Source organism: Macrobrachium nipponense, chromosome 1, assembly GCF_015104395.2.
Source record: "Macrobrachium nipponense isolate FS-2020 chromosome 1, ASM1510439v2, whole genome shotgun sequence".
Taxonomy (NCBI): domain Eukaryota; kingdom Metazoa; phylum Arthropoda; class Malacostraca; order Decapoda; family Palaemonidae; genus Macrobrachium; species Macrobrachium nipponense.
In genome coordinates, this window is record NC_087200.1 from 33,448,648 (window position 1) to 33,476,127 (window position 27,480).

Here is a 27,480-nt window from a genome sequence, read left to right on the forward strand (position 1 = left end):
TCAAGAACCCCTCCAAGGGAAGACCATGGTAGTCATGACCAACACCACCACAGTGGTTGCATACTTGAACAGACAGGGCGGAATGTTCTCCCTGAGTTCTAAAACAACTAGCCATGAAAATACATGAATGGCCAGAGACCAAGGAACTAACACTGACAGCTAGGTAGTACATCTCAGGAAAGAAGAATGCTGGCGGGCACTCTTCAGCAAGGCAGACCAGATAGTGGGTACGGAATGGTCATTGAAGCCGACAGTGGTAGACAGGCTATTCAGGTTGTGGGAGGGCCCCACGTTGGATCTAATTGCAACAGCAAGAAATCACAAGTTGCCATTGTATTGCGAGACTTTCCAACACAAGTGGGACAACCTGGACAAATAATTTTTTCTCCATTTAACAAGATACAGAAAGTCGTCAACAGGTTGTTCATGTCTCAGGGACTGAGGATGATGCTGGTAGCTCCAACATGGCCACATGTTGAGGCAAGAACACAGCGGCCTAGTACATCAGGCAATACACTCCCTCTAGCTTCACAGATGGAAGTAATCCAGTAACTGCTTAGAAAAAAAGGTTTATCAAGAGAAGTTGTAGCAGTTATTGCCAGTCCCCTGTACCAGGGAAAGTGGAAGGTCTTACTTTATTGGTGCAGTGAGAGGGGCATATATCTCAAAGCAGCTGTGAAGGATGTAGCAGAATTCCTCCTTTTCCTGTGCCACAAGAAACATCTTTCTGTGTCTGCAATTAAAAACTATAGGGCTGCCCTCTCCAGGTGTTCAAATCAAGAGACATAATTTAGCGACACCATGGGAGTTGTCAGACATGGTGAAAAATTTTGAGAAAAGCCCTTACTGCAGAGAAATCTCTATGAACCAATCAGAGCAACCTCAGAACCCTGCAACACTCGACTCAAGGTTCGATGGCTTTTCTGTTCCCTCCCTCGAGGATTTCATAGGGAATGAACAGGACAAAATGGTTCGGTGTCCACTCAAGGTTTTGAAAACCTACCAAAAATGGACAGCCTGCCGTAGGCCAACCTGCCATAGGTTGTTTGTAAGTACAGTCTGGAAAAAAATATCAAAGAACACTATCTCCTTCCGACTGAAAGAATTAATAAGAAGGGTGTACTCTTCAGAAGAGAGAGGGGCCTACACAAGCCAGAGTCAAGGCACACAGTAGCCTTTAGAAAAAACTACTTTGTACAACAAATCAGTGCCAGAGTTAAGAAGAGACAGATGACCTTCACCTCTTTCTACCTAAAGGACATAGCACACAAGTCTTTAGACATTCACTTTGGGTCCAGTAGTGGCAGTACAAGTAATTTAAAGGCGTATCACTTTACCACAGCTCCATCATAAGACATAGAGCTCCATCATGAGATAAATTTTTTCTCCGTCCTGTCCTGCAGATCAAGTCTGAAATACATTCCACACGACGTTGTTCTACAGGTTTAAGAATTGGAGGGACAAACCAGTCTATGGTATTGTTAGGGAGTGATCAGCCTCCCACTTATAGGTGAAGCTTCTTATATGAAAGTACGTAAAGGGGAGTATTTGTATTGAGTTGAGTTGAATATAAAATTTAGGCGAAAGGCCAAGCACTGGGACCTATGAGGTCATTCAACACTGAAATGGAAATTGACAGTAAAAGGTTTGAAAGGTGTAACAGGAGGAAAACCTTGCAGTTGCACTATGAATCAAGTGTTAGAAGGTGGAAAGTAAGGAGCATTTGTATTGGAACAAATACCAAATTGAAAAAGAAATTTGTATTTTTCCCAACATGCAAACATGACAAATTTTTTAATCAATTTGTATTTTTCATAACTAACAAACCTTCAGTCTTAACGTTAGAATAATCTTCTAATGCCAACTGGAAATCCGTTAAAATTAATAAAAAAAAAACTTTTGTAATCCAGCAGTTATCCTCTTTATACTGCCCCACATAGACCGATCTCCTACTCCTATGAAGGCAGGTCCAACGATAAGCATGGACTAATTCACACAGTGGAAGTCAGACTGTGAGCATCCCAGGTTAGAGGTAAAGGTTTTGTTTTGAGACTAGTCTAGAAACGGCCAAGCATAGCTATGCGCAAGAAATACTCCATATACAAAAGTGTAAATTTGTATGTTAAGAAAAATATAAATTTCTTGTTAAATCTGGTATACTTTAATAGAATACTACAATTAAAATTTTGGTATAGTAGTTTAATAGAATAAAATTTAATTCTCTGGAAACAAATACTGGTATAATTGTTTAGAAGTTTAGTTTACAATAAAGGAAAAATGAATATTTTTGCCATGCATGCAATAATGTTGAAACCCATGTAAATACAGTCCAAAAACTGTACCTCATTTAAGAACAAATCTTTTGATACAATAAAACTGTACCATAGTTACAGTGACAATTATGTAGAATTATGCTGTAAAACTGGGCCATTATAGGAAGCCATGTGACAACACCACTAACAAAATAGATAAAAACTTTAATGAATTCGGTGCATATTTTCAAGCTCTTTATATAATTAAAACAAGTTTTTCATATATAAATAAAAAAATTTGTTTGCATATACAAATAAAAAAGTTATCTATCATATACTGTAGCATTAATATTGGTCCTCATTCTTGTTGGTTCCTGTGGGATCGTCTAGGGTTGCTATGAAATCTTTCAGTATTAAGTATTTTAGTTTTATTTTTGACATCTCTCGTCTTTAAACCTTTTTTATGTACCTCATTAGCTTGTGAAATCTTTGGGTTTTGAGCTTGTTTTAAACTATCGTTTTTCTCCAAGTGAACCTTTTTTGGCTGTTCCTTTAGAGCTTTCATCTTCACTTGTCTCTCATTAGTATTTCTTGCCTGCTTCTTTGGTGGCATTAAATCCTCTTCATCCTCTACGTCAGCATCTTTCTGCCGCTTCTTTGATGGATTTGAAATATTCTCTACATTATTAGTATTTTTCAAGTTCTTTTGCATATTTAAACTTACTCTATTATCCACTGCTTTTAATTTTTTTGTTGTCTTTTCTTGTAATTTTGTATTCATATTCTCTCTACTAGCATTTACATGACTTGATATTTCTAATTTTTCCTTGTCCTCTTTATTCCTAGTACTATTTCTTGTTTGCTTCCTTTTTAATACTGAAGTGCTTTCTTTCAGAGAGAGATTATTTGGTGGATTTGAACTTTTCTCTTTCTCTCTCTCACCTAGGACTTTATTTGACCTTTTGGTTATCTTTTGGAAATTGTCCTCTTCCTTATCATCTTTAATCTTAGATGATCTGATTGATTCTGGAATCTGTTCTTCCTGGTTATCTGAAACTTTTTCTTTTTTCTTACTCTGCCGTCTCTTTCTTGGCTTACTCTTTGTGTCACCTTCAATGGGCCTAACTTTAATTGGGGACTGTTTCTTCTTGGGTGAGATTCTTCGTGGTGAGGCCAATTTCATTTTCTTTGCTCCTATTGCTGTAATGTTGAAATAATAATTAATAAGCTAATTTTTCCATATGTAAACTGATAAAATATATGGGTGAACAAATTAAAACACTTCAAAACTGTATAAGGAACAATGCAATTAGTATTCACTACATACATAAAATTATTTTCAAGTTCTTGTACTTGAGCATTTGTTTTTCAGCACATGATACATGCTGTCACTGATAAGATTATAGGATGATGATTGATATAATTATTTGTAAAAGTTATGTAACAAAAAGTTGTTATACCATAAAACATTTTTCATACAAACCTGTTAATGTAAAATCCAGGTTACACTTAACATAGCCTTCCAGAAGAGAAGACCAATATGCATGCTTTTTCTTTTGGAGGAAGAAGTCCACACTTGATTGTGACAAGATACAAAGCCAAAGTGAGGGGAGAGCATTATTCCATTTGATTAATGGGTTTGCATGAAGTGCTTTAGAAAAAGCCCCTAAATACGGACCTAGGGTACTGCAGTTGTCATAAACCGTTTCGATTTCACGCAGATAATGAGAAACAAACACTGATTTGCATTTCCAGTATGTCACTTGGATAATGGAATCCAAATAGAGGATATGCTTAAAAGAAAGTGAAGTTGCCACTCCTCTTACTTCATGAGGTTTCACTTTTTGTGAATTAAAAGCTAACACTTTAAACTGAGAATGAGCCTCCACAATCTGATTTCTCAAGAATAATGCCAAGACATTCTTAGACATTGGGCTTGACAGGTTCCTCACAGAGCACCACAGGTGATAGGAGGGGGCCCGAATCTTCCTCATCTGTTGCAGCTAAAATTTCAGTGCTTTGATGGATGCACCCCTTCCTCTCTCGCACCCTTGTCCAGCATTTTCTGCACTTCCTCCCGGAGAGGAAGTGCCACCACTTGGCCCACTGGCCCGTCAGCCCCCGCCCCCACCGTTCTTGGCAAAGGAGAGGGAGAGGCACCCAACCTATAGATGACCCCCCTTATTTCTACCCTGGAGCCCGTCCTTGGCCTGTAAAAGTGGGGCCGAAAGGGACGTTGGTCATCCGACTTAGGCTGAGACAATGAATGAGAGGGCCCTGCCGAAGCCGAACTTCTAGACAGCTTACTAGGCGACGATCTCTGCATTTGTTGCTGAACAGGAGGAGGGTGATGTCTCCGAGAACGAGACTCCAACTTGGAGACAGCCTAGTTCACCATCATGTCCTTCGTGTCAGCTTGCCACCAGTCTATTGCGTCCTCCAGCTCAGTCCGAGGAAACAGGAACTGAGAATCCAACAAATCCCAATTCCTGAGTGCCAACAAGGACTCAGGGTCAACAGATCTCACCATCTTGCACAATGTTGCGTCTCTTCTGATCAGCAGAAGATTAACCCACAAATTGACACTAAGATGAGCAAGATAAGAAAATGCCTTGCCCCCAGACTGTAACAAGCTGGCAAGAGAAAATGCACTCACCAACCTTTCTGCAGACCTGTCAAATGCAATCTTGGCAATGGCCGTCGACCACAAGTCTAACCACAACTCCATCTGGAGCATGGAGGCTGCTGTAGACTCCATCGCCAAAGCATCCTGCGGTGACAAGGACAGCGCCACCGACCTCTACTGCTCCAAAGTCAACCCTGGCTTGAGACATATGACATCTGGGTTAAGGTGTCAAAGGCAACAAGCAGACAAGAGTTCGTAGTGTAATACTTCCTATGCCTCGTGAGGGGTGGAGGAAGCAACTTAGAAGAACCCCCTGTCTGACACTGAGGCGTTCACCTTCTGCAAGACTGACTGGACATGCCCCGATAAAGGGAGCTGAAAAGATGACTTAGGATCTTGCAAGGAAGTAGGAGTGAAAGACGACCGAGCCCAAGTTGTACTCTCCAGATTGTTGAACCCACGAATGAGATCAACAACGAAAAGAAGATGCAGGCTTATTCAACACACCTTCCTCTTGCAAACCAACTGCAGACCCGGTAGCCAAAGAACCTGGGGCACCAGCCAACACAGACAACAAAGACCTGTCCGGACTGGAGCCACGCACCAACTCCTACGACAAACCAATCACAACACTAGGAACACTACTACGAACACTCGCAATAGATGACTCAGGTGCATGTTCATGTCCGTGCGAAGCAGACACACGTACGTACGACAGAAAAGCCACGAACAGCATCATCAAGAGGGGAAGGCAAACACCCCGACTGAACTACTTCCGTATTTACAATTTTCAATCTTTTCGCAGGTGCCTTAAGATCCTTACAATGACGAATAGGCACTGGAGCAGAAGCAGCATACAAATCACCAACATGCGTTTGTACGTGCAAGGCCGCAACACACTCGTGTCCCAAAGTAGACAATGACACAGCAACAGCAGACTGCACAGGGAATGGAGACGAAACACTAACACTCAGGAACACGGACCTGCCGCTCTTCACGTGCTGATGAAGAAATAACAAAGTCCTTAACCTCCGATGCTTGATACACCAACACGGTGGAGATGGAGGGGAGGAAGACACCACTCCTTCCTTACACACCCTATTGGCAGGAGAGGGGAAGGCGACGCAACACGTTTGCTCAATCAGAGAAGGTAGCAAATCCATACTCCAAAACAGAGTCCAATCTCTTAAGAACTGCCTGACATAAAGCCTCAGACGGATCCGCAAGAGATGATGCAGACAACACGGATAGACGAGGATATGTCCTGGATGGCAGAGATGACGTCACAGGAGCAAACAATGATGACACAGAGGAGTGAGGCATCTCAGCAGCCCCAGCCAACGACACCGACATAGCAGGGAGTGATGTCACTGAAGAAACTGGAAGTGACATCACTGGTGAAAGTAACGTCACTGATGGAACCGAGAGTGATGTCACCAATGGTGCTGGGAGAGACGTCACGGCCTCCCCCTGATCCAAGCTAGTGGCGGGCTTCACTGGCGGGGCGATAAGATGATACTCAGACAGCGCATTACCAAATGGCTGCCTGTGGGCACCAACATAGAGAAGGCCAGGGGGAGGAGGTAGAGCTGTGGAGGCCTGAGGGGCGGGGGGGTGAGCTTCCATGAAATGCATCAGCAAACCCTCCAAGGAGGGTGAACCCCGTAGACCAAGCGACGCCCAGAGCACCGCCATTTTGGATGCCTCCAATTCTGAAAGAGAAGAAACTGATAAAATAGCCTCCTCCGGCCTCCCGATACTCATAACGACAAATCGATGGAAAAAAAGGAAGGATACACAGGCACACAAACTCTAGCATCATGGGGTGTGACAGGAGGAAGACGAAGCATCTGGGTGAGATGAAAACTCTTCCCACGAAGGGAGAGACGAAACTCTACGATGCTCCCTCTTACTATAAAATAACTTCCACTGTGATTTTGACCCACGCACGACATTCCGAGCAGGGATTCATTATAGTACAGAAATTAGAAAAACACCTACTGCATGTGGAATGGGGGTTCGTAGCTGAAGAAGCCATGAAACGAGAACACGGGAAACCTTGAATCCCCGGGCACATACATTGGCGAGGCCAAAAAGACACAGAGGAAGCCATAATAATACAAACACACAGACAAGCAAAAGAGCGAACACGGGAAAAACAATCAGGTTGGATGGAGAGTGAGCAATCACGTCACTCACCCAGACTGTGGTAGCGTGGGGAGCGTGGTCTGTGACCAATTTTCACCTGAAATATGCAGGTGTTACCACATCTCACAGATTCCTTGCTTCACAATCTCCGATTGTTTAACCGGATCCATCTAGGCGCTAGAAAATTATCCTATTGTTGAGACCTCAGGTTTGTATATAAGAAAAATGACAAATTTTCAAAGACAATTTGTATTTTTCATAGCTACAAACCTAAGGTCTCGACAATAGGATAATTTTCCAGCGCCTAGCTGGATCCAGTTAAATCGTAGATGAAAAGCAAGGAATCTTGTGAGATCTGGCAATGCGTGCATATATCGGGTGAAAACTGGTCAAGGACCATGCACCCACGCCACCGCGTTCAGTCTTTCCCAACCCAAGATGTCTTTAGGAAGACAGAGGGGTGTCTAGAGGTGGGCAGTAAAACATTAAGACCTCAGGTTTGTAGCTATGAAAAATACAAATTGTCTTAGAAAATTTGTCATTTGTTCATACGCAAACAACCCTTCAGTCTTAACAATAGGATAGAATTATACTTGGTGGGAGGTACAGATATCAAACAACTCGGCCCCTGGGTTACCTACAATGATCCATGGGACGAATCATTGCATAGGGAACTAAAGAGCAACCTTGACTGTTCAATAACAAACCAATGCACCAGGGTTTGTTACTACTCCTTACTCCCCCTTGCTAAGGAGCAAAGTATATGCTACCGAATAGAGGGTTGGTTATTTGTATACCAAGCAACCAAACTATCAGTATGACTACCTTACTCACCTGTATCAGACCAGTTAAGCAAATAAAGTGTCTATTCCTCAACCCACCCGTAGGAAGAAGGAAAGGTACAAGAGAAAGAAAGAGACCATCCAACTCGCTCATTCTCTCATCCACAAAATCATCTTAAGTAAGATACAAATGTGCCCTGTTAAGGGCAATGATGAGTTACACAATCTGGTGAGCAGCCACCACAGGGAAAACGTGTCCATAGATCTGTGGGCAACATCTTTAAGTCAGAAAGAGGTGAATGTGGACTGGCGTAACCAAGTACCAGCGCTCAGAACTCTATGAACAGCCAATTCTTCTTGAAAGCCAGAGGGAACCAATACCCCTAACGTCATATTCTCTAGCCTACACAGACGTGGCGGCGGAATCATCATGAGTCAAATACGCCTGTCTGATAGCTTCACATATTCAAAAGATTGTATTCTTGCACACCTCTTTCTTCGTACGCCCCATGCTAACAAAAAGCCAACAACAACCTGGCCTAAGATGTCATGTCCTTTTAAGATAGCAACGCAGAACCCTGACAGGACATAGCAAAAGTTCTTGAGAATCACCGCCCACAAAGTCGTCCAGTGATGGAATGGAAAAGGAGGCAAACATATCATTCTGCACCGAGGGATTCTGGGTCTTAGCTACGAATTCCGGGACAAATTCGAAGGACACTGACCCCCAACCCCTGGGGTGCTTCACATCATAGCTCAGGCTGTGTAGCTCCCCAACTCTCTTCAAAGAAGCCAAGGCCAGGAGGAAAACTGTTTTGATTGTCAAGTTCCTGTCAGATGAATGAGACAAAGGCTCATACGGAGCTTTAGGAAAACTTCTCAAGACCAAGGAAACATCCCACTTTGGGGGCTTGAGCTCACTAGAAGAACATGACTGTTCAAACCCCTTAACTGGCAAGGAGAGCTCCCAGGATGAGATGTCGATACCTCTAAGATGTAACACTAAACTCAGGGTCGCTCTGTAACCTCTAATGGCGGAAACAGACAAACCTTTCTCATCCTGAAGAAGGTAAAAAAGTCTGCTATGTGCTGAATAGAGGTCGTGAGTGAAGAAAAACTCCGTTTACGACACCAATCACAGTAAATCGCCCATTTCCCTTGGTAAATGGCAGAAGTAAATTTTCTGAGACTGCTGGACATATGCCCTGCTGTCCTCTGAGAAAAGCCTCTCGCTCAGAAGAGATACTTGATAGCCTCCATGTTCAAACCCCTTAACTAGCAAGGAGAGCTCCCAGGATGAGATGTCGATACCTCTAAGATGTAACACTAAACTCAGGGTCGCTCTGTAACCTCTAATGGCGGAAACAGACAAACCTTTCTCATCCTGAAGAAGGTAAAAAAGTCTGCTATGTGCTGAATAGAGGTCGTGAGTGAAGAAAAACTCCGTTTACGACACCAATCACAGTAAATCGCCCATTTCCCTTGGTAAATGGCAGAAGTAAATTTTCTGAGACTGCTGGACATATGCCCTGCTGTCCTCTGAGAAAAGCCTCTCGCTCAGAAGAGATACTTGATAGCCTCCAACCATGAAGAGACGGATTCTACTGACTGGTGGAATCTTTCTAAGTGTGGCTGACAAAGAAGATGCTGCTAGGGGGGAATCTTCCTTGGCACCTTCGACAACAACGACAGCAGATCCGGAAACCATTCCCTCTGTGGCCACAGAGGGGCTACCAAAATCATCCTGAGACTCATCAACCTGTTCAGGACTTGACGGATCAAACAAAAAGGAGGGAAGGTATACACCTCCAGGTTGTCTCAGGGATGTTGGAACGTGTCTTCTGTTAACACCAGAGGATCCGGAACCAGCGAACAGAATATCTCCAGTTTCCTGTTGAACCTGGTTGCAAAGAGGTCCAGCATGGGTGCATCTCCCACAAACCTTGAAGAGCTTGTCTGCCACGGCCTAGGATCTGATCCCGATGACTGAGCTTATCTGCGACCACATTCCTTCTGCCTAGAATATACCTGGCTGAGAGCTCTACCGAACTGCTGACCGCCCACTGGTGAACCTCGGCTGTCAAGACGTGAAGTTAACGTGAAACCAGGCCCCCCTGCTTGCTCACATAAGCGACCACCATGGTATTGTCTGACATGAGAACAACAGAATGACCCTCTACTTTCTCCCGAAATTCCTTCATACCCAGAAAGGGTCTGAAGGAATGCTGCTGTTTGTCCTCCAAACTCCAAACGCCCGAAGTAATGAGGCCACCCAAATGAGCACCCCAACCTGCAAGGGAGGCGTCTGAAAACAATAAAGTGCAGGGGAAGAGAACGTAGAGGAACACTCTTCAAGAGATTCCGGTCGTCCAACCACCAACGAAGGTCTTCTCTCACTTCCAGGGACAGAGGAACCCTTATTAGGGGCAAGTCCCTCACCGGAGACCAGAATTCAATGTCTCCATTGCAGAAACCGAAGATGAAGTCGCCCATGAGGGACCAGCTTCTCCAGAGAAGACATAATTCCCAGAAGAACCTGCCATTGATGAGCTAACTGATTTGGTTGCAATAGGAAGTCACGCACCACCACTCACAACTTCTCCAACCTCTGATCCGACAGAAAAATTCTTGTGACAGCCGTATCAATAACCATGCCCAGATAGAGAATCCTTTGACTGGGTACGAGGTTTGACTTCTCTTGGTTTACCAAGATGCCAAGTTCCAAACAAAACTGAAGCAGACGATCTGTGTCCTGCAGCAGCTTCTCTCTGGAACCTGCCAAGACCAACCAATTGTCGAGGTACCTCAGCAAACGGGCAGAGCATGGGCCCAACTTGAGATGAGAGAGAAGACTGGGAGCAAGCATGTTGCATGGCCCCCTCCTGCCAAAAGAATGTGTAAGGAGTCAGTGCTGTCATCCTCTCCTTCTTCCCAATCTCCGCCGCGTCGGTGTATCAAGCATTGGAAGGTTAATGACTTTCCCTTTTCTTTGTCTGAGAGTGTTAGTGTTTCATCCCTGTGCAATCTGCAGTGGCTGCTTCATCCTCTGCATAGAGTCGCAAGTGTGTTGCAACCCCGCACGTTTGTGCCCATGTTGCTGCTTCTTCAGCACCAGGGCCTATTCTTTGATGTAAGGAGCTCAAGGTGCCTGTGAAGAGATCCAAGGTTGTGAATGCGGAAGTAGTGCAGCCGGAGTGTTCGTCTCTCCCTCCCCTTGATGCTGTCCAGGGTTCGACTCCAAGGAATTCTCGCTCTTCGTTAAGTGTTCGAGACACCTCTCCTTCGCACGTACATGTGTCCGCCTGCATGGACACATACGTGGCCACATACGCGAGTCATCTATTGGGGGTGTGTGTAGTAATGTTCCTAGTGTCATGGTTGGTTCGTCACAGGAGTTGGCGCTTGGCTCCAGCCCAGACAGGTCGGCTGGCATTTCGGGCTGTTTGGCTGCTGACTCTTCTGGTGGTCTGCATGAGGAAGGCGTGTTGGATGAGCCTGCATCTTATTCTCGTCGTTGGTCTCCATTGCCGGAGCAGAAGGAAAGAGACACACAAGAGTTTTTGTCTTCCTTTACTGAAGTTGTCGATCTCATTCGTAGGTTCAACAATTTGGAGAGTAGTACTCAGGCTCTGTTGTCTTTCACTCCTTGCTTGGAAGCCTTGCTGGGGGCTACGCAAAATCCCAAGTCATCGTTTCAGCTTCCCAGATTGGGACTGGTCTCTTCGGTCAAGGGGTTCTTCCAAGTTGCTTCCCCTCCACTCACGAGGCATAGGAAGTATTATGCTACGAACTCTGCCTACTTCTTGTCTCGTCATCTTAACCCAGACGTCATTCGTCTGAAGCCAGGATTGACTTTGAAGCAGGTGAGGTCGGTGGCGCAATCCTTGTCTCTGCAGGATGCCTCAGCTTTGGAGTCTATGGCAGCCTCCATGTTACAGACTGTGTCATGGTTGGACTTCTGGTCAATGGTCATTGCCAAGATAGTGTCTGACAGGTCCCCAGAGGGGTTGGTGAGTGCTTCTTCTCTAGCCAGTTTGTTGCAGTCTGGGGGGCAAGGCGTTCTCATATCTCGCACACCTCAGCGTCAACTTGTGGGCTAATCTTCTGATCAGAAGAGATGTGGCTTTGTCTAGAATAGCAAGATTGGTTAAGGAATGGGGACCTTTTAGAATCTCGGTTCCTGTTCCCTTGGACTGTGGTGGAGGACACGATAAACAGACCCCGGGCTGACACGAAAGACAGGTTAGTGTACCAGGCTGTGTCAAAGTCAGTCTCGTTCTCAGAGACGTCCTACCCCTCCTCCTCCCCCTGCTCAGCAGCAATCACGGAGATCGTCATCTGGTAGGCCGTCTAGGAGTTCGGTTTCAGCAGGGCCTTCCCATTCGCCCCAGTCTAAGTCAGAGGACCAACATCCCTTTCACTCCCACTCTTACAGGTCAAGAAGGGCCTCCAGGGGCAGAAATAACAGGTTGTCGATAGGCTGGGTGCCTCTCCCTCTCCTATGCCACAGGTGGGGGGGTTGCTTGGCGGGCCAGTGGGCCAAGTGGCAGAGTTATGGGGTGGAGAAGTGGGTAGTAAATGTCCTTCGGGTGGGGTATCTACTACCATTTGACTTCTCTCCCTCGCTTTTGGACAAACCTCTGCTCAGGCAGGTGTATCCCCCAGATTCTCCGAAGTTCCTGGCTCTCAGGGGAAAAGTGTGGAAGATGCAATAGAGGAAGTGGTGCGTCCGTCTCCGGGGTTTTACAGTCACATCATCTTGCTTCTTGGTGCCCAAGGCATCAGGGGTGTGATCAACTTATCCACCTTGAATCATTTCATCAGGAAGATGGAGTTCAAGATGGAGACCCAGCGATCGGTGTTGGCAGCTGTGAGGGAAAGCGACAGTGTCATTTCTGGAGATCTGAGTTTCTTGAGAGACAAAACAACAGCCATCAGCTCCAGGAAATTGATACAACAATTCCTTAGAGTAGCTGAACACCACCTTGCCAACTGATGCTCCTCCCAACAAGGCATCTGTGTGTATTGTCATTCATACAGACTGAGGAGTCAGGGTGAGCTGTATCGCAAGATTCCTTCCAGGATCAAGGCCAAAGTATCCCCTCAACTTTTTCAATCTTTTGGTGAGGTTGGTCTCACATCTTGTTTGTTGCTAGGATGTTAGAATTTGTTCACATTCATTTGTTGTAATCCAAGTACAGGCAGTCCCTGGTTATCGGCGGACTCTGTTAATCCAATCCGGTTTTATGGTGCTTGTCTAGCGCCGTAATGGACTGAGTTTGTCATTGGTGCCATGAGATGCTGATGACAGAGTTATGGCACCATAAGGTGCTAATAATAGAGCTATGGCGCCATAACATACCTAACAGGGGTGCCATTAACTGTTATCAGCGCCATAAATCGCCAAGTTTCGGTTAATGGTGGGTTTCACTTAAAAACACCCTGGCGATAACAGGGGACTGCCTGTACTAAATCTGCTGTTGGGAAACTGGGCTGTGCAGGGCATGTTTTGAGTACTTGCCTCACTGTTTCGAGTATGATGGGGGGGAGACTATGAGCCATGAAAAGTATCCCAACATAGTCCTAGCTATTGAAAGTGTGCTGGGTGTGAGGTGAGATTTTGCCAATTTATCATAAAACCTTTTGACTGTAGTCAGTTGACCACTGCTCTTAGGTTTTTCAAGCACATATTTTGTGGGCCCCCAGATCGACAAGTCATCTAAGGTGGGCTATTAGTTGTATTTCTGATTTCCCAAAGAATTACCGTTACTGTCAAAGCTTAGGACAAAGCCTATGTTTAGCCCACAGAGCATGGCATTGAACCTGTACATATCTTTCCCTATCCAGAGCCTTAGGAAGGGACGGAAGGGAATGACGACAGGGACATGTCAGTATGGATCTTTCAGACCTAAGTCCCTTTTAGAATAATTGAATGTACTAGGGCAACAGTAGTTATTCAGAAAATATAGTATACAGTATGCATGTTCAATGTTGATACGTCTAGGATCACTCTACTTTTGGAGGAATCCTTTTTGGGGACACTTAGACATGCTTATTGACAAATATCTGTCAATAACAGGTACTCTTTGCACCTAACATTCCAAAGAGGGGTCTGGTTTTTGGAAGAATCCCTTTACAGGAGGGGGAGGGGTGAGACTTCCCTTCCCAGCCCATTTAAAATCAATGCTGTGTTCCCATAGAGAGGACTTCAATTGCCTGTGGTGTCACTGAAGTCGACCCTCAACCATACCATTCCTGTTGGTATCTACCTCCTCCTCTACCTCTGCCCTCAATAGTCATTCCATTTGCTGCTTTTCTACTTCCTATAAGAGGGTCTTTGGACCTTGTGAAAAAGTTTCTTGCTGTTGTTGTTGTCCATTTGTGAGGCATCATCCCTTCTGAATACCTACCTGTTTTTTGAGCAAAAAACGTTTTTGAGTGACTGAAGGCTTACCTTGTTAAGTGAGCCTATTTGGGTTGGGTAAGGGTAAGTTTTGGATTTTTTCCCCCTAACCTCCTCCTTTTTCTCAAAAGAGAGTACTTCCCCCTAACCTCCTTCTTTTTCTCAAAAGAGAGTACTCTCATACAGTTCTGTTGGTGTGCTTGCTCATTAAGTTTTTAACCACAAAAGACTCCTCAACAGGTCTTTGCAGAAAGGGTTATGATGTAATAATGAAGCTACATTGGGAAATGACTAGTTGGAGCCCTCCAATTTGCGCTTTTAGGCGCCACTCTAGGAAGTCATAGGATGCTTGCCACAGGGTTCTCATAAGACTTATAGGCACAACAGCAACAATTGTTCTCAACATTTTGGAAGACTTTTGATAGCAACTTCCAACAAGATGGTACAGGTTACAACACTAGAGGTGGATCTTATAAATACAAACAAACTGATCATGCTTTGGTTTGGAAAAATCAGTTGATGGAGGTAAGTTTATTTAGCTGCATTGAACGCAATTCAGAGCAATTTTCTTGCTTCTCTTTAGCATAAATTAATCTCTAGAAACTCTATTTATAAGGAAAGGTTATGTTTCATTAAATGAAGTATTTTAAAGTCAAAATATGACTTAAACATGAATATGTCTTGTTGTGAAATAGATTTAGTTATCTTATTGTTAATAGATGGTGCAAATGCAATCATGTTTTGATTTGAAAAATCAGGTGACAGAGGTAAGTTTATTTTGCTGCATTCAACTCACTTCAGAGCGAATTTCTTGCTTCTATTTAGCGTAAATTAATCTCTTAAAAATTCCAGTTTTATGGGATAAGATTATGTTTCTTTGCATGAAGTGTTTTAAAGTCAAAATATGACAAATACTGCTTGTTGTGAACTAGATTTAGTTATTTTTCCTTTAATAGATGGACTGGGAGCATATTTTTTTTTTTTTAATTAATTTTATTTTTTGCCATTTTTACCCTATTTCATCATAACACAAGTTTTACGTATTTATCTTTTATCAGTGTGAAAACAACAGTAAAGTCTGTTCTTCCATGCCCAGAATTATTTTTATTTAAAATACTTTTTTCTCCGCTATAATTTGCAGTCAAGTTTCATCCATGTTACTGATGCAAGATAAATGATTTATACTCATTAATAGTGTAAAGATTGTTTTCTCAGCTTCAGCTACAAATGCAGCTTAAATTTAGCAGCAGAGGCAGTCGCCAGTTATCGGCTATAGGGTTCTGTTCTTGAAGGAGTGCTGCTCTTGAAGGAGTGCTCATTAGTAAACACTGCCATTAACCAAAACTTGGCGATTTATGGCGCTTATGTCACCAAGTTTCGGTTCATGGCGCCTCTGTTAGCGTGTTAGTTATGACGCCATAATTCTATGATCAACACCTTATGGCACCATTAACAGAAACTTGGCCAGTTATAGTGCCATAAATCTTCAATTTCATGGTGCTAGACAAGCACCATAAAACCGGATCACCATTAACCCGAGTTCGCCGACTGGGGACTGCCTCTACTATATTCCTGTGCCTTTATTTTATCCATAGCAAATAAATGTATAATGTAAAAATATATCAGTCCAATCCTTCTTAATTAATGTAGTATATAACATAACCACAATAGTAATTATTTACTATAGTATGAATGCTGAAATACAAGCAAAACATTGTTATCAGATTCGGTTCAGTTGTTGTAGCAAAACAAGTTTTCATTCAGTTGTTTATAGCTGTAATGTTTAAGTAACGATTATAATGTTACTAGCGATACTTTTTTAACTCATTTAACAAGAAGATATTTATGGAGGAAATGTTAGTATTCTGAAAAGGGTGACTTTTTTTTTCACCTATAAGTTCATCAAACCTGACATTAAAAATTTGTAGAACTACCATGCAGACCATAGTAAATGATTAGGTAAATGAAATTCCACATTCCACATTTTCATGAGAGTTATTACATATTAGGGAAAAATATCTGGCCGTGACACTGTCTATGGCATCGTTAGCCAGTCTAGGGCCCTATAAGGTGGATTACGACACCCGTAGACTTTTGAATTTTGGTTAGCAACGATTTTCAGTACCGTCAAGGCCCCAGGGTTGAAACCCATTAGTAACCAGGGGCTGCCTCTACTTAAGTAAAGACATGTAGGCCAAGGGGCAAGTATCTTAAAACAAGGACATCATCATATTCATCCAAGGAAACGGGACAAAGCTAAGTCTGGCAGCTGAGGAGCTGAAGGAGTCTTCTTAAGCAGGTTTAAAATATTATCCAGCTTGTTCAGCTTGCTCTGAATTGGATCCACCATAGGAGGCGCTTGCATATAAAAAGGAGGAGCCACCGGAAGAGAGGGAGAGCTATGTGCAGTAGTAGTAGGTGGAAGGCCAACTGAAGGAGTTCCCACTATACTCTGTTTTTTTTTCATCTGTCCATTCGCCTGGGGTGTTTTTGTATGGTAACACTGCATCCCGGGCTTTAGATAGTTATGCTATGTGTAAGTTTTAGGTAAATAAAAGGATATCTGGGTGTACATTTGCAACTGAAAAGTGTTTTAATAATTTACTGTATGCGAATTACACCGTTAATATTCGAAATAGGATATTATTATAATCGCTGAATGCAAGCTGAATGTAACTATCTAAAGCCCGGGACGCAGTGTTACCATACAAAAACACCACAGGCGGATGGACAGATGAAAAAAAACAGAGTATAGTGAAGAAATATCCGAAAAGTCTCCATCATAATTAAATTGAGCGGAAGGAAGGCGCTCTATTCCTACTAAAGAATCATAAGATACTGAGCGTCCTTGCACAGAGAAACGCTTGGGCGCTCCGTGGTGCTCTGAAACTGCAGAATGATTTGGCACTACTAGGTGCTTAGGCACATTCGGCCACTCAGACGAAAGTTGTAAATCATTAAAGTCAACTCCTGGCACTGAAGGGCGTTCGGGCGCCAGATAAGACCCGGGCTTCTGAGGGTGCTCAGGATAAGAGTTTACTTGAGATAGAGGGCACTTACTGGAGGACAGGTGCTTGGGAGCCACACCCTGATTCTCTGCAAAGGGAAGACAGGAAGAAAATCCCTCTGGACTATCACAATGACTGCATGATGGACGAGAGCTGGATACAGGGTCCCTGGTTCTTTTACACGGCACTGGAGGGTGTTGAGACATATCTATTGCATGCTTTTCCAGTGGGCATGATACGTCCGTAAAGCGCCATTGACATCTGGGAGAAAACTCATCTGAACTTGATGAAAGATGATGCACTTCCAACTACTATATGCCTTTCCAATAGCACTTTGCTGGAACCTTGGAACTTGCAGCAGGTTCAGACAAGGGGGTGACTAGCCGTGGACAGATCCCAGTGACCTCCCTTAGGCTTTCAGTTTGACTCCTCCTAGGTTTAGGGGAGTATGTCATTGACTTTTCTTAAGAGACACAGTACTGCCACTAGGCACCACCGTGCGGCACCGAAACTCTTATGGTCCATAAAGACCTTCACAGACATGGCTAACTGTGTACGCGATTCACAATCAATTCAAATCTTGTATCAATTCTACACTACAGATTGGCAATGAAGTTAGGTTCGGAAGCAAGGAAGCTGGGTAAAGGAGCAGGTAGTATTGACAAAGAACCAGGAACAAGGCTAATAGAAAATGAAGTATTTATGATAAAACAAAGTTTTATGAATACTTACCTGGCAGTTATATATATATAGCTATAGTCTCCATCGGTCCAGCAGATTTTTCAAAACTCGCGGCAACCGCCGAGTGGTAGGTGTTTGGTTAGGTGGTTAACAACCCTTACAGGGTGGTACTTGGAACCATTCCCATTTTCTATTCCTCAGATCATCTCTTGCCCAACCTGTCTCCTGAGGGGAGGTGGGTGGGCCTTAAAATATATATATAACTGCCAGGTAAGTATTCATAAATCTTTGTTTTATCATAAATACTTCATTTTTATGAATAGAACTTACCTGGCAGTTATATATATATAGCTGATTCACACATTTGGAGGTGGGTGAAAGATAGCCAACATCGTTGGGAAACAACTAAAAGTTGTAGGTAAAAACCTTGATTCCTTACCTGCTAAGGTAGCTGACTTCAAAAGTTCCTGCCTCTTGAGTCGCTTTCCCTTAGGAGCGCCAGCCAGGATGAGACCTGCTACGCTGAAAACACTCAATAGAGTCTGTCAAACGGGGCGAGACCAACAACATGACTAGACTTCTGCACTACCTATTCCCCTTTTTAATTAGCTGCAACCTTACTCAACCTAACCACCTAACCTTGCAGACTAGATATTTTATCTATCTAGCTAGACTGAGGGTGCCATCTCGACCAGACCACTCCTCAGACAACCATAAAAAACACAAACCTCAAATAAATGGTCTATCATACTAAAAGTTAAGGTTGAGGGGAGGTAGTAACTCCTTCCCCCAATAACAAAGATGTAGCTACGTATGGGCCCAGAAAGTAGCATTCTCGTAATCTACTCTTACCTCTCTGAGGTAATGAGAAGCGAAAACAGAGTTGCTCCTCCAAAACGTCTAGTCCATAATTTGTCTAACTGACATGTTCTTCTGATATGCCAATGACGTTGAAATCGCCCTCACTTCATGGGCCTTACATCTTTTACCCAATGCACATTCAAAACCCCTACACCCCAAACAAACACACTAGAAAATAGCGCAACCTGCAAATTTCAAAATTCTAGCTGCTGATTTTAGAAACTTTCAGCTATGTAATTATGTACTTGGTAAGTTATTTATATAAAAATACTGTTAAATAAATACCCTTATAGGAATATTTACCTTCTACATGACACACTTCAGCCACAGCACCATGTTCAAGAAGGTAATCCAACCATAGGATCTGCTTTGTTGACAAGCGGTCATTGGGACCTTTAACTTCAACAATACAACATTTCTGTGTGAGAGAAAGAACAAGTGGTACCATAAATAAGGGCCAACAAATTACATTAAGTAAACTACTTTTAATGACATAACTGCAAAGCCTGTTGCACTTAGTAATCCAAAAGCTAATAAAAAATGCAATTAAAACTTTATCAAAGTTAATTTCCACCAAAACCTGTGATTTCTTTTAAGTTTTAGAATTTTACAGAAATAGTGTTTCCCTCTAGAGGAACAGTAAATGAAATGATGGTACTATCAAGGATAAAAATACATACCTTAATGACAGGATTCCAAACAATAAGATCAGGAAATCCACTCCGGGTGAACCTGTGATCTACAGCCAATCGTCTACAGATGGATGACAATACTGGCAATTTCAAGCTTGAGACTAATCCCTGTGGAGAAAAAACATTCAGATTATTCCCTGAAATGGCTTAGCATTTTGTGTTGGAAGAACAGGGTACTAATGGGAAGAGGAACAATGCTGCTTTATTGTAGAGCTATAAAATTTCAGTTGTGTAATTAGTAACTACTGTAATATAATAAAGAACACTCTACCTTGCAAGAACTAAATAATAAAATTTTTAAAATAAAATTTTTTTTATATACAGGCAGTCCCTGGTTTACGACTGGTTCTTGAGACGCGTCGTAAGCTGAAAATCGTCATAAAGCAGGACTACTGCTATGATTCTGATAAGAAAATAGAAAGGAAACTCGATGTGTAAGCTTACCACATTAAACGGCCGACCAGCCAGTGTAACTTCCGAGTCCTATTCTCATCCCAAAGGAAGAGAAGTAGAAGGACGAGGAGGTGGAAGGAGGAGAGACCAGCCACTCTCGCATCCTTCTTACCTCTAGAACTACACACCAAAGGTGAGAGATGCAACTTGTCCTCTTGAAGGACCTGGGTAAGCAAACACTTGTTGAGTATCCACCACACTTCCAAGGAAAATGTGTTCCAAGGATCTGTGGGCAACTACCTGAAGGAAGAAAGACATAAATGTGGTCTTCAGGGGACTACATCTATCTTCCAGTCCTACATATTCTTCTGAATGCGATGAAAGAACCAAGCCACTGGTACTGTGGGCTCTCAGGAAAAGTGCAGGTGATGTAGCTATCTGCAGAGACGAAGCTCGCAATTTGCAGGACTTGAAGGAAGCCATGTCCTCAGACACTTCTCCATTGGTGAGCCCATAGTGGAGAAAGGAAATCAACATCCAATGAAGGGTGTCGCGTTTCTGCAGAGCCAGCAACCCATCATTAGGACAAAGTAATGATTGACCTGGATCAATAAACACAAAGTCCAAGGCATAGAGGATGATGAAGGATTCGACCCATCAAAACAAATGCCGAAGATTCTACATTCAAGACGGAGTCACGACATGAAAACACACCTTTTGAAAGGTGATAATGACTATCCATGCAACATGTCAATCCTCTTTGCCAATGCCAGAGAGAGATGGGATGTAGTTTTGTTTTGAAAAGCAAAAGATCTGTCTGATGACTCTCGTAAGGGCTCATATGTCCCAAACAAGAGTCAAATGCTGTCCAGAGGCCTAAGGTCCATGGGATGGCAAGACCAACAAAAAGTTTCTCATCTGTAGTAGAATTTCAATTGAGGGGAAACAATACTACTTACATGAAAGACTAGAGAGTGTGTTTATCCACGTCTTTCACAGTTCAATTGGAAAGAAGTTAACTTTCACGATTTTGAAAGAAAAGTCTCTTCAATGATGCCAACCACAGAGGACAGTTCTAATCCCTAAAATTTACAGAGGACTGAATGAGAATTGCAGCTATTTCATTGCTGTTCAGTGAAAAGGCATGTGCTTGCAATGAAGGCTGGAAGTACTATCTACCTTGTAAAACACAAGGATGTACTACCTGCATGAACAAGTAACTTCTTGACCTGAGAAAGTTGGTTCAGGGAGGAACTTTGTCAGCACAGACGAAAGCTGCTGTTAGGACAGATGAAGTCTTCCAACATCTACTCCAATTTGGGTTCAGCAACTAGTAGTTGATCACTTACGAAATGACAAATTTTCTAAGACAACTTGTATTTTTCATAGCTACAAACCTGAGGTCTTAACAAAAGGATAATTTCTAGCGCCTAGCTGGAGCCGGTTAAATCGCCGATGAAAGCAAGGAATCTTGTGAGATATGCCAATGTGTGGGTATATCGGGTGAAGAGTGGTCAAGGACTACACATCTACGCCACCATGTCAAGTCTTTCCCAACTCGGGATGTCTTAGCAGACAGAGGGGCGGCTAGAGGTGGGCAGTACAATGTTAAGAACTAAGGTTTGTAAGCTATGAAAAATACAAATTGTCTTAGAAAATTTGTCATTTGTTCATACGCGAACAAACCTACAGTTTTAACAATAGCATAGACATATACTTGGAGGGAGGTACAAGACATCCTAAACCAACTGGGTTTACCCACCAGTCCATCTCCAGAAGAAATAACTTCCGGAGAGCAACTGAAGCCCGTGAGAGGGTAGATAAATTGGTATCTAACCACCCAGACAGTGAGCCACATACAATGATATATGGGAAAATCATTGTACGTATAGGGAACATAAGAGAAACTTTGACTGTCCAATAACAAACCAAATAACCAGGGTTCATTACCACTCCTAACTCCCCCTTGCCAAGCAGCGGAGCATATGCTACCGAATAGAGAGTTGGATATTGTATACCAATTGACCACACTATCAGTAAAAATAACCCGCCCGATGGAAGAAGGAAAGGTGCAAGAGAAAGAGAGACCAGCCAAAACACTCATTCTCTCATTCACACAATCATCTTAGGTAAGATACAAAAGTGCCCTGTTAAGGGCAATGATGAGTTACACAATCTGTTGGGCAGGCACCACAGGACCCAGGGAAAACATGTCCATAGATCTGTGGGCAGCATCTTTAAGATAGAAAGAGGTGAATGTGAACTGGCATAACCAAGTACCAGCACTCGGCACTCTATGTACAGCCAAATTCTTTTTGAAAGCCACAGAGCGACCAATACCCCTTACGTCATGTGCTCTAGCCTGCACAGACGTGGAGGCGAAATCATCAAGAGTCAAGTATGCTTGTCTGATGGCCACCCGTATCCAAAAAGAGATAGTATTGTTCGACACCTCTTTCTTTGTACGTCCTGTGCTAACAAAAAGTCTGCGGCAGCCTGGCCTAAGGTGCCGTGTCCTTTTACGATAGCAACGCAGGGCCCGGACATGACACAACAAAAGCTCGAGCATAACCATCCACAGTCATTCAGTGATGGAATGGAAAAGGATGTGAACCTATCTTCATGCACAGAGGGATTTTGGGTCTTGGCCACAAATTCCGGGACAAATTCGAAGGACACTGACCCCCAACCCTCTGTGTGCTTCACATCATAGCTCTGCCACTATCTTCAAAGATGCCAAGGCCAGGAGGAAAACCGTCTTGAGTTTCAAGTTCCTGTCAGATGAGGGATGCAAAGGCACATATGGATCCTTAGTGAAGCTTCTCAGAACCAAGGAAACATCCCATGTCGGAGGCTTGAGCTCCCTAGAACTCCACTGCTCAAACCCATTAATTAGCAAGGAAAGTTCCCAGGACAAGGAGATGTTGATACCTCTAAGGTATAACACTAAACTCAGGGCCAACCTGTAGCCTCTAATGGCAGAAACGGACAAATGTTTTTCATCTCTGAGGAAGGTTAAAAAGTGCTATGCGCTGAATAGAGGCTGCGAGTGGAGAAAAACCCCGCTTACGACACCAATCACAGTAGATCGCCCATTTGCCTTGGTAAACTGCAGTGGTCGACCTACTGAGACTGCTGGACATATGCCCTGCTGTTCTCTGAGAAAAGCCTCTCGCTCGGAGATACTTGATAGCCTCCAACCGTGAAGAGACAGGGATTCTACTGACTGTGGAACCTTTCTGCATGTGGCTGACACAGGAGATGCCACCAAGGGGGAATTTCCCTCGGAACCTCCGACAACAATGACAGCAGATCTGAAAACCATTCTACATGAGACCACAGAGGGGCTACCAAACTCATCCTGAGACCATGCAACTCATTAGCCTGTTCAGAACTTGATGAATCAAACAAAACGGAGGGAAAGCATACATCTAAAGGTTGTCCCAGGGATGTTGGAACATGTCCTCTGCTAATAGTAACGGATCTGGAACCACTGAACAGAATATCTCCAGTTTCCTGTTGAACCAAGTCGCAAAAAGGTCCAGCATGGGTCTCCCCCAAACCTGGAAGAGCCTGTCTGCTACTACCTGCTGAAGGGACCACCCTGTGCCTAGGATCTGATCCCGACAACTGAGTTTGTCTGTGACCACATTTCGTTTGCCTGGAATGAACCTGGCTGAGAGCTCTACCGAATTGCTGTCCACCCACTGGTAAATCTTCACGGTCAAGGGGTAAAGTTGACGCGAAACCAGATCTCTATGCTTGTTCACATAGGCGACCACCGTGGTGTTGTCCAACATGAGAACGACAAAATGACCCTCTACTTTTCCTGAAACTCCTTCAGACCGAGGAAGGCCGCCTTCAACTCCAACACGTTGATATGCTGCTGTTTGCCCTCCAAACTCCAAACACCTGAGGCAATGAGGCCGCCTAAATGAGCCCCCCTAACCTGCAAGGGAGGCGTCTGAAACAGAAGGAAGTCCGATGGGAGAGAACGCAGAGGGACACCCTTCAAAAGATTTTGGTCGTCCAACCACCAACGAAGGTCTTCTCTCACTTCCAGAGACAGAGGAACTTTTAACAGGGGTGAGACCCCACCAGCTACCAGAATTCCCCCAGTCCCTGTTGTAGAGACCAAAGAACCTGCCACTGATGACTGATGTGGTTCCGAGGGGAAGTCGCGCGCTACCACTCGCAACTTCTCCAACCTCTGATCCGACGGGGAAACTCTTGCAACCACCGTATCGATGACCATGCCCAGGTAGGGAATCCCTTGACTGAATACAAGGTTTGACTTTTTCTGGTTGACCATGATGCCCAGTTCCAGACAAAACTGAAGCAGACGATCTCTGTCCTGCAGCAGCTTTTCCCTGGAACCTTCCAAGACCAACCAATCGTCGAGGTACCTCAGCAAACGGGTCCCCTGAGCATGGGCCCAACTTAAGACAAGAGAGAAGACCCTTGTAAACACTTTGACAGGCTGTGGTCAGCCAGCAGCACAGGACTTTGAACTCAAATACCTTGTCTCCGAGAGAGAAGTGAAGGAACTTCCTGGACGTTGAATGGATAGGGATCTGGAAGTATGTGTTCCTCAAGTCTATCGACAGCATGAAATCGCTCAAGTCTATTGACAGCATGAAATCGCCTTCCCTCACAGCTGCCAACACTGAATGCGGGGTCTCCATCTTGAACCTTGTCTTCCTGATGAAGTGATTCAAGGTGGATAAGTCAATCACAGGTCTCCAACCTCCCAACGCCTTGGGAACCAAGAAGATGTGACTGTAAAACCCTGGAGACAGACGCACCACTTCCTCTATTGCATCCTTGTCCAGCATCTTCTGCACTTCCTCCCGAAGAGCCAAGAACTTCAGAGAATCTGGAGGATACGCCCTCCTGAGCTGCTGCTTGTCTGAGAGGAGGAGAGAAGTCGAATGGCAGTAGATACCCCACCCGAAGGACATCTACCACCCACTTCTCTGCCCCATAACTCTGCTACTTGGCCCAATGGCCCACCAGGCAACACCCCCACCCCCCCCCCATGGCACAGGAAAGTGGGAGGCGCCTAACCTACTGACAACCCCCTTTACCTCTGCCCCTGGAGCCCCTTCTCGGCTTAAAAGAACGGGAGTGAAAGGGACATTGGTCCTCTGACCTAGGCTGGGACGAGCGGGGAGGTCCTGCCAAAACCAAACTCCTTGATGGCCTACCAGGCAACGATCTTCATGACTGATGGCAGGGGGAGGATACCTTACTTTACAGACCTTACATCTTGTTCGGGTTGCCCCAGGTCACTCAGTGGGAGGCACCTCTAATGTCTACCAGAGAGTTGCTAGTACATCTTCCGGTATATTTTGCATCTTCCAATCTTGGATGGTCTGGGATGCAGCTTAGATATTTGTTGAGCTTATTCTTAAACACATCTACGCTCACACCTGATATATGCCTCAGATGAGCTGGCAACACATTGAATAGACGCTGCATTATCGATGCTGGTGCGTAGTGGATTAATGTCCTGTGCGCTTTCCTTATTTTTCCTGGTATAGTTTTGGGCACTATTAATCTACCTCTGCTTGCTCTTTTTTATATTTTTAGCTCCATGATGTTTTCGGCTATTCCTTACATCTGTTTCCATGCCTGAATTATCATGTAGCATTCTCTTCTCCTTTCTAGACTATATAATTTTAAGGATTGTAGTCTTTCCCAGTAGTCAAGATCCTTAACTTCTATTCTAGCTGTAAAAGACCTTTGTACACTCTATTTGTGCAATATCCTTTTGATAGTGTGGGTACCATATCATATTGCAATATTCAAGTGGACTACGAACATATGTTTTATGAAGAATAATCATGTGTTCAGCTTTTCCTGTTGTGAAGTGCCATAACAACATTCCCATTTTTGCTTTACATTTTGCCAATAGAATTGCTATTTGATCATTGCATAACATGTTCCTATTCATCATCACACCAAGGTCTTTAACTGGTTCCTTATTTGTGATTGTCTCATTATTAGGTCCCATATATGCATATAGCTTTCCTTCTCTGTCTCCATAATTTATTTATTCAAATTTATCAAAGTTAAATACCATCCTATTTACCTCTGCCCAATCATATACTTTGTTAAGTTCTCTTTGTAGCGCGTTCCTATCTTCATCACAAGTAATTTCTCTACTTATTCTTGTGTCATTGGCGAAACTACTCACTACCGAGTCCTTAACATTACTGTCTATGTCTGCAATCATAATAAAAAACATTAATGCAGCTAACACTGTACCTTGTGGCACACTGGATATTACCTTAGCTTCATCCGATTTCTCATCGTTTGCAATAACTATCTGTTTTCTGTTGTGTAAAAATTCTTTTAACCCTCTTCCTACTTTATCCACTATATTATGTTTAATTTTCTTCGCTAATATATTATGATCTACCTTGTCAAAAGCTTTTGCAAAGTCTAGATAAACCACATCTGTTTCATTTCCGCTTTTCATATTTTTGTATATGTTCTCACGGTGGACTAACAGTTGGGTTTGTGTATTTTTCCGGGTACAAAACCATGTTTTCCTATATTAAACAAGTTATTTTTTATTAAATGTTTCATATTTTTCTTCTTTACCCTTTCATACACTTTCATAATATGTGATGTTAGACTCACAGGCCTATAATTACTTGCCTCTAGTCTTGATCCACTTTTGAAAGTAGGGGTAATATATGCTGATTTGTGCTTATCATAAATCTTGCCTGTATCTACACTTTGTCTTAAGAATATTGCAAGTGCCTTTGCGATAGAATGAACTACTTTCTTTAACAAAATAGCAGGGACACCATCAGGCCCTGCTGCAGCTTCATTTTTAATTTCATTAATAGCCTGCACAATATCAGCTTCAATAATATCTATGTCTGCTAAATATTCACTATTTTCATCCCTTACTTCTATATCATCTTCATTATCAATTCTAGGGGTGAATTCTCTCTTATATCGTTCTGCCAATATGTTGCATATTTCCTTTTTTTCATTCGTTAATCTCCCTTCAATTCTTAGAGGGCCAATTTCTATTCTTCTTTTACTCATCTTTTTGGCATACGAGAATAATAGTTAGGGGTTTTGCTTGATATTTACTAGGGTTTTTTCTTCCAAGTCACGTTTTTCATTTTCTTTTGATTGTACAATCTTTTGTTCTGCATTTTCTATCTTACTTTTTAGTTCTATCACTTTCCATGCATTTTTTCTTTTGCAAGACCTTATTTCCACTTTCTGATTTTCTGGAACAAGATCCTTCTGTCTCTTGGTATGCATGACTGATGTTTACTTTTCTTCTTCGGTAAATATTTATCCACTATTTACTCTAATATTTTATATAATATCTCCGTATTTACCTTTATATCATCACTTACGAAAATGTTATCCCAATCTTTGTTTAATTCTTCATTTATTTCTGACCATTTTATATTTTTACTGTAGAAGTTGTATTTTCCATATCCTTCCCACTTTTTCATTTCTTGCTTATCTCTGTTTTCACTTGCTTTGGAATGGACTGTTAATTCTATGACATTATGGTCTGAAATACTCGCATTATAAACTATTATTTTTCTAACCCTCTTACGCCGAAGCGGTAAAAAAAAAATTGTCTCCCGTGTGCC

The 27,480-nt window shown here is 43.1% G+C and overlaps 1 protein-coding gene across 1 annotated transcript in view; it reads right to left on the minus strand.

Annotated features, from left to right (window-relative positions):
- Positions 1-1,722: 1,722 nt before the first annotated feature.
- LOC135219223 (fanconi-associated nuclease 1-like) overlaps positions 1,723-27,480 on the minus strand; it is a 93,143-nt gene continuing 67,385 nt past the window's right edge. Inside the window, exons 3-5 of the mRNA XM_064255808.1 lie at positions 19,442-19,561; positions 19,065-19,179; positions 1,723-3,452 (exon numbers count right to left, since the gene is read on the minus strand). Coding sequence (XP_064111878.1) covers positions 2,611-3,452; positions 19,065-19,179; positions 19,442-19,561 — 1,077 coding nt within the window. The 3' untranslated portion in view covers positions 1,723-2,610. The remainder of the gene's footprint in view (positions 3,453-19,064; positions 19,180-19,441; positions 19,562-27,480) is intronic.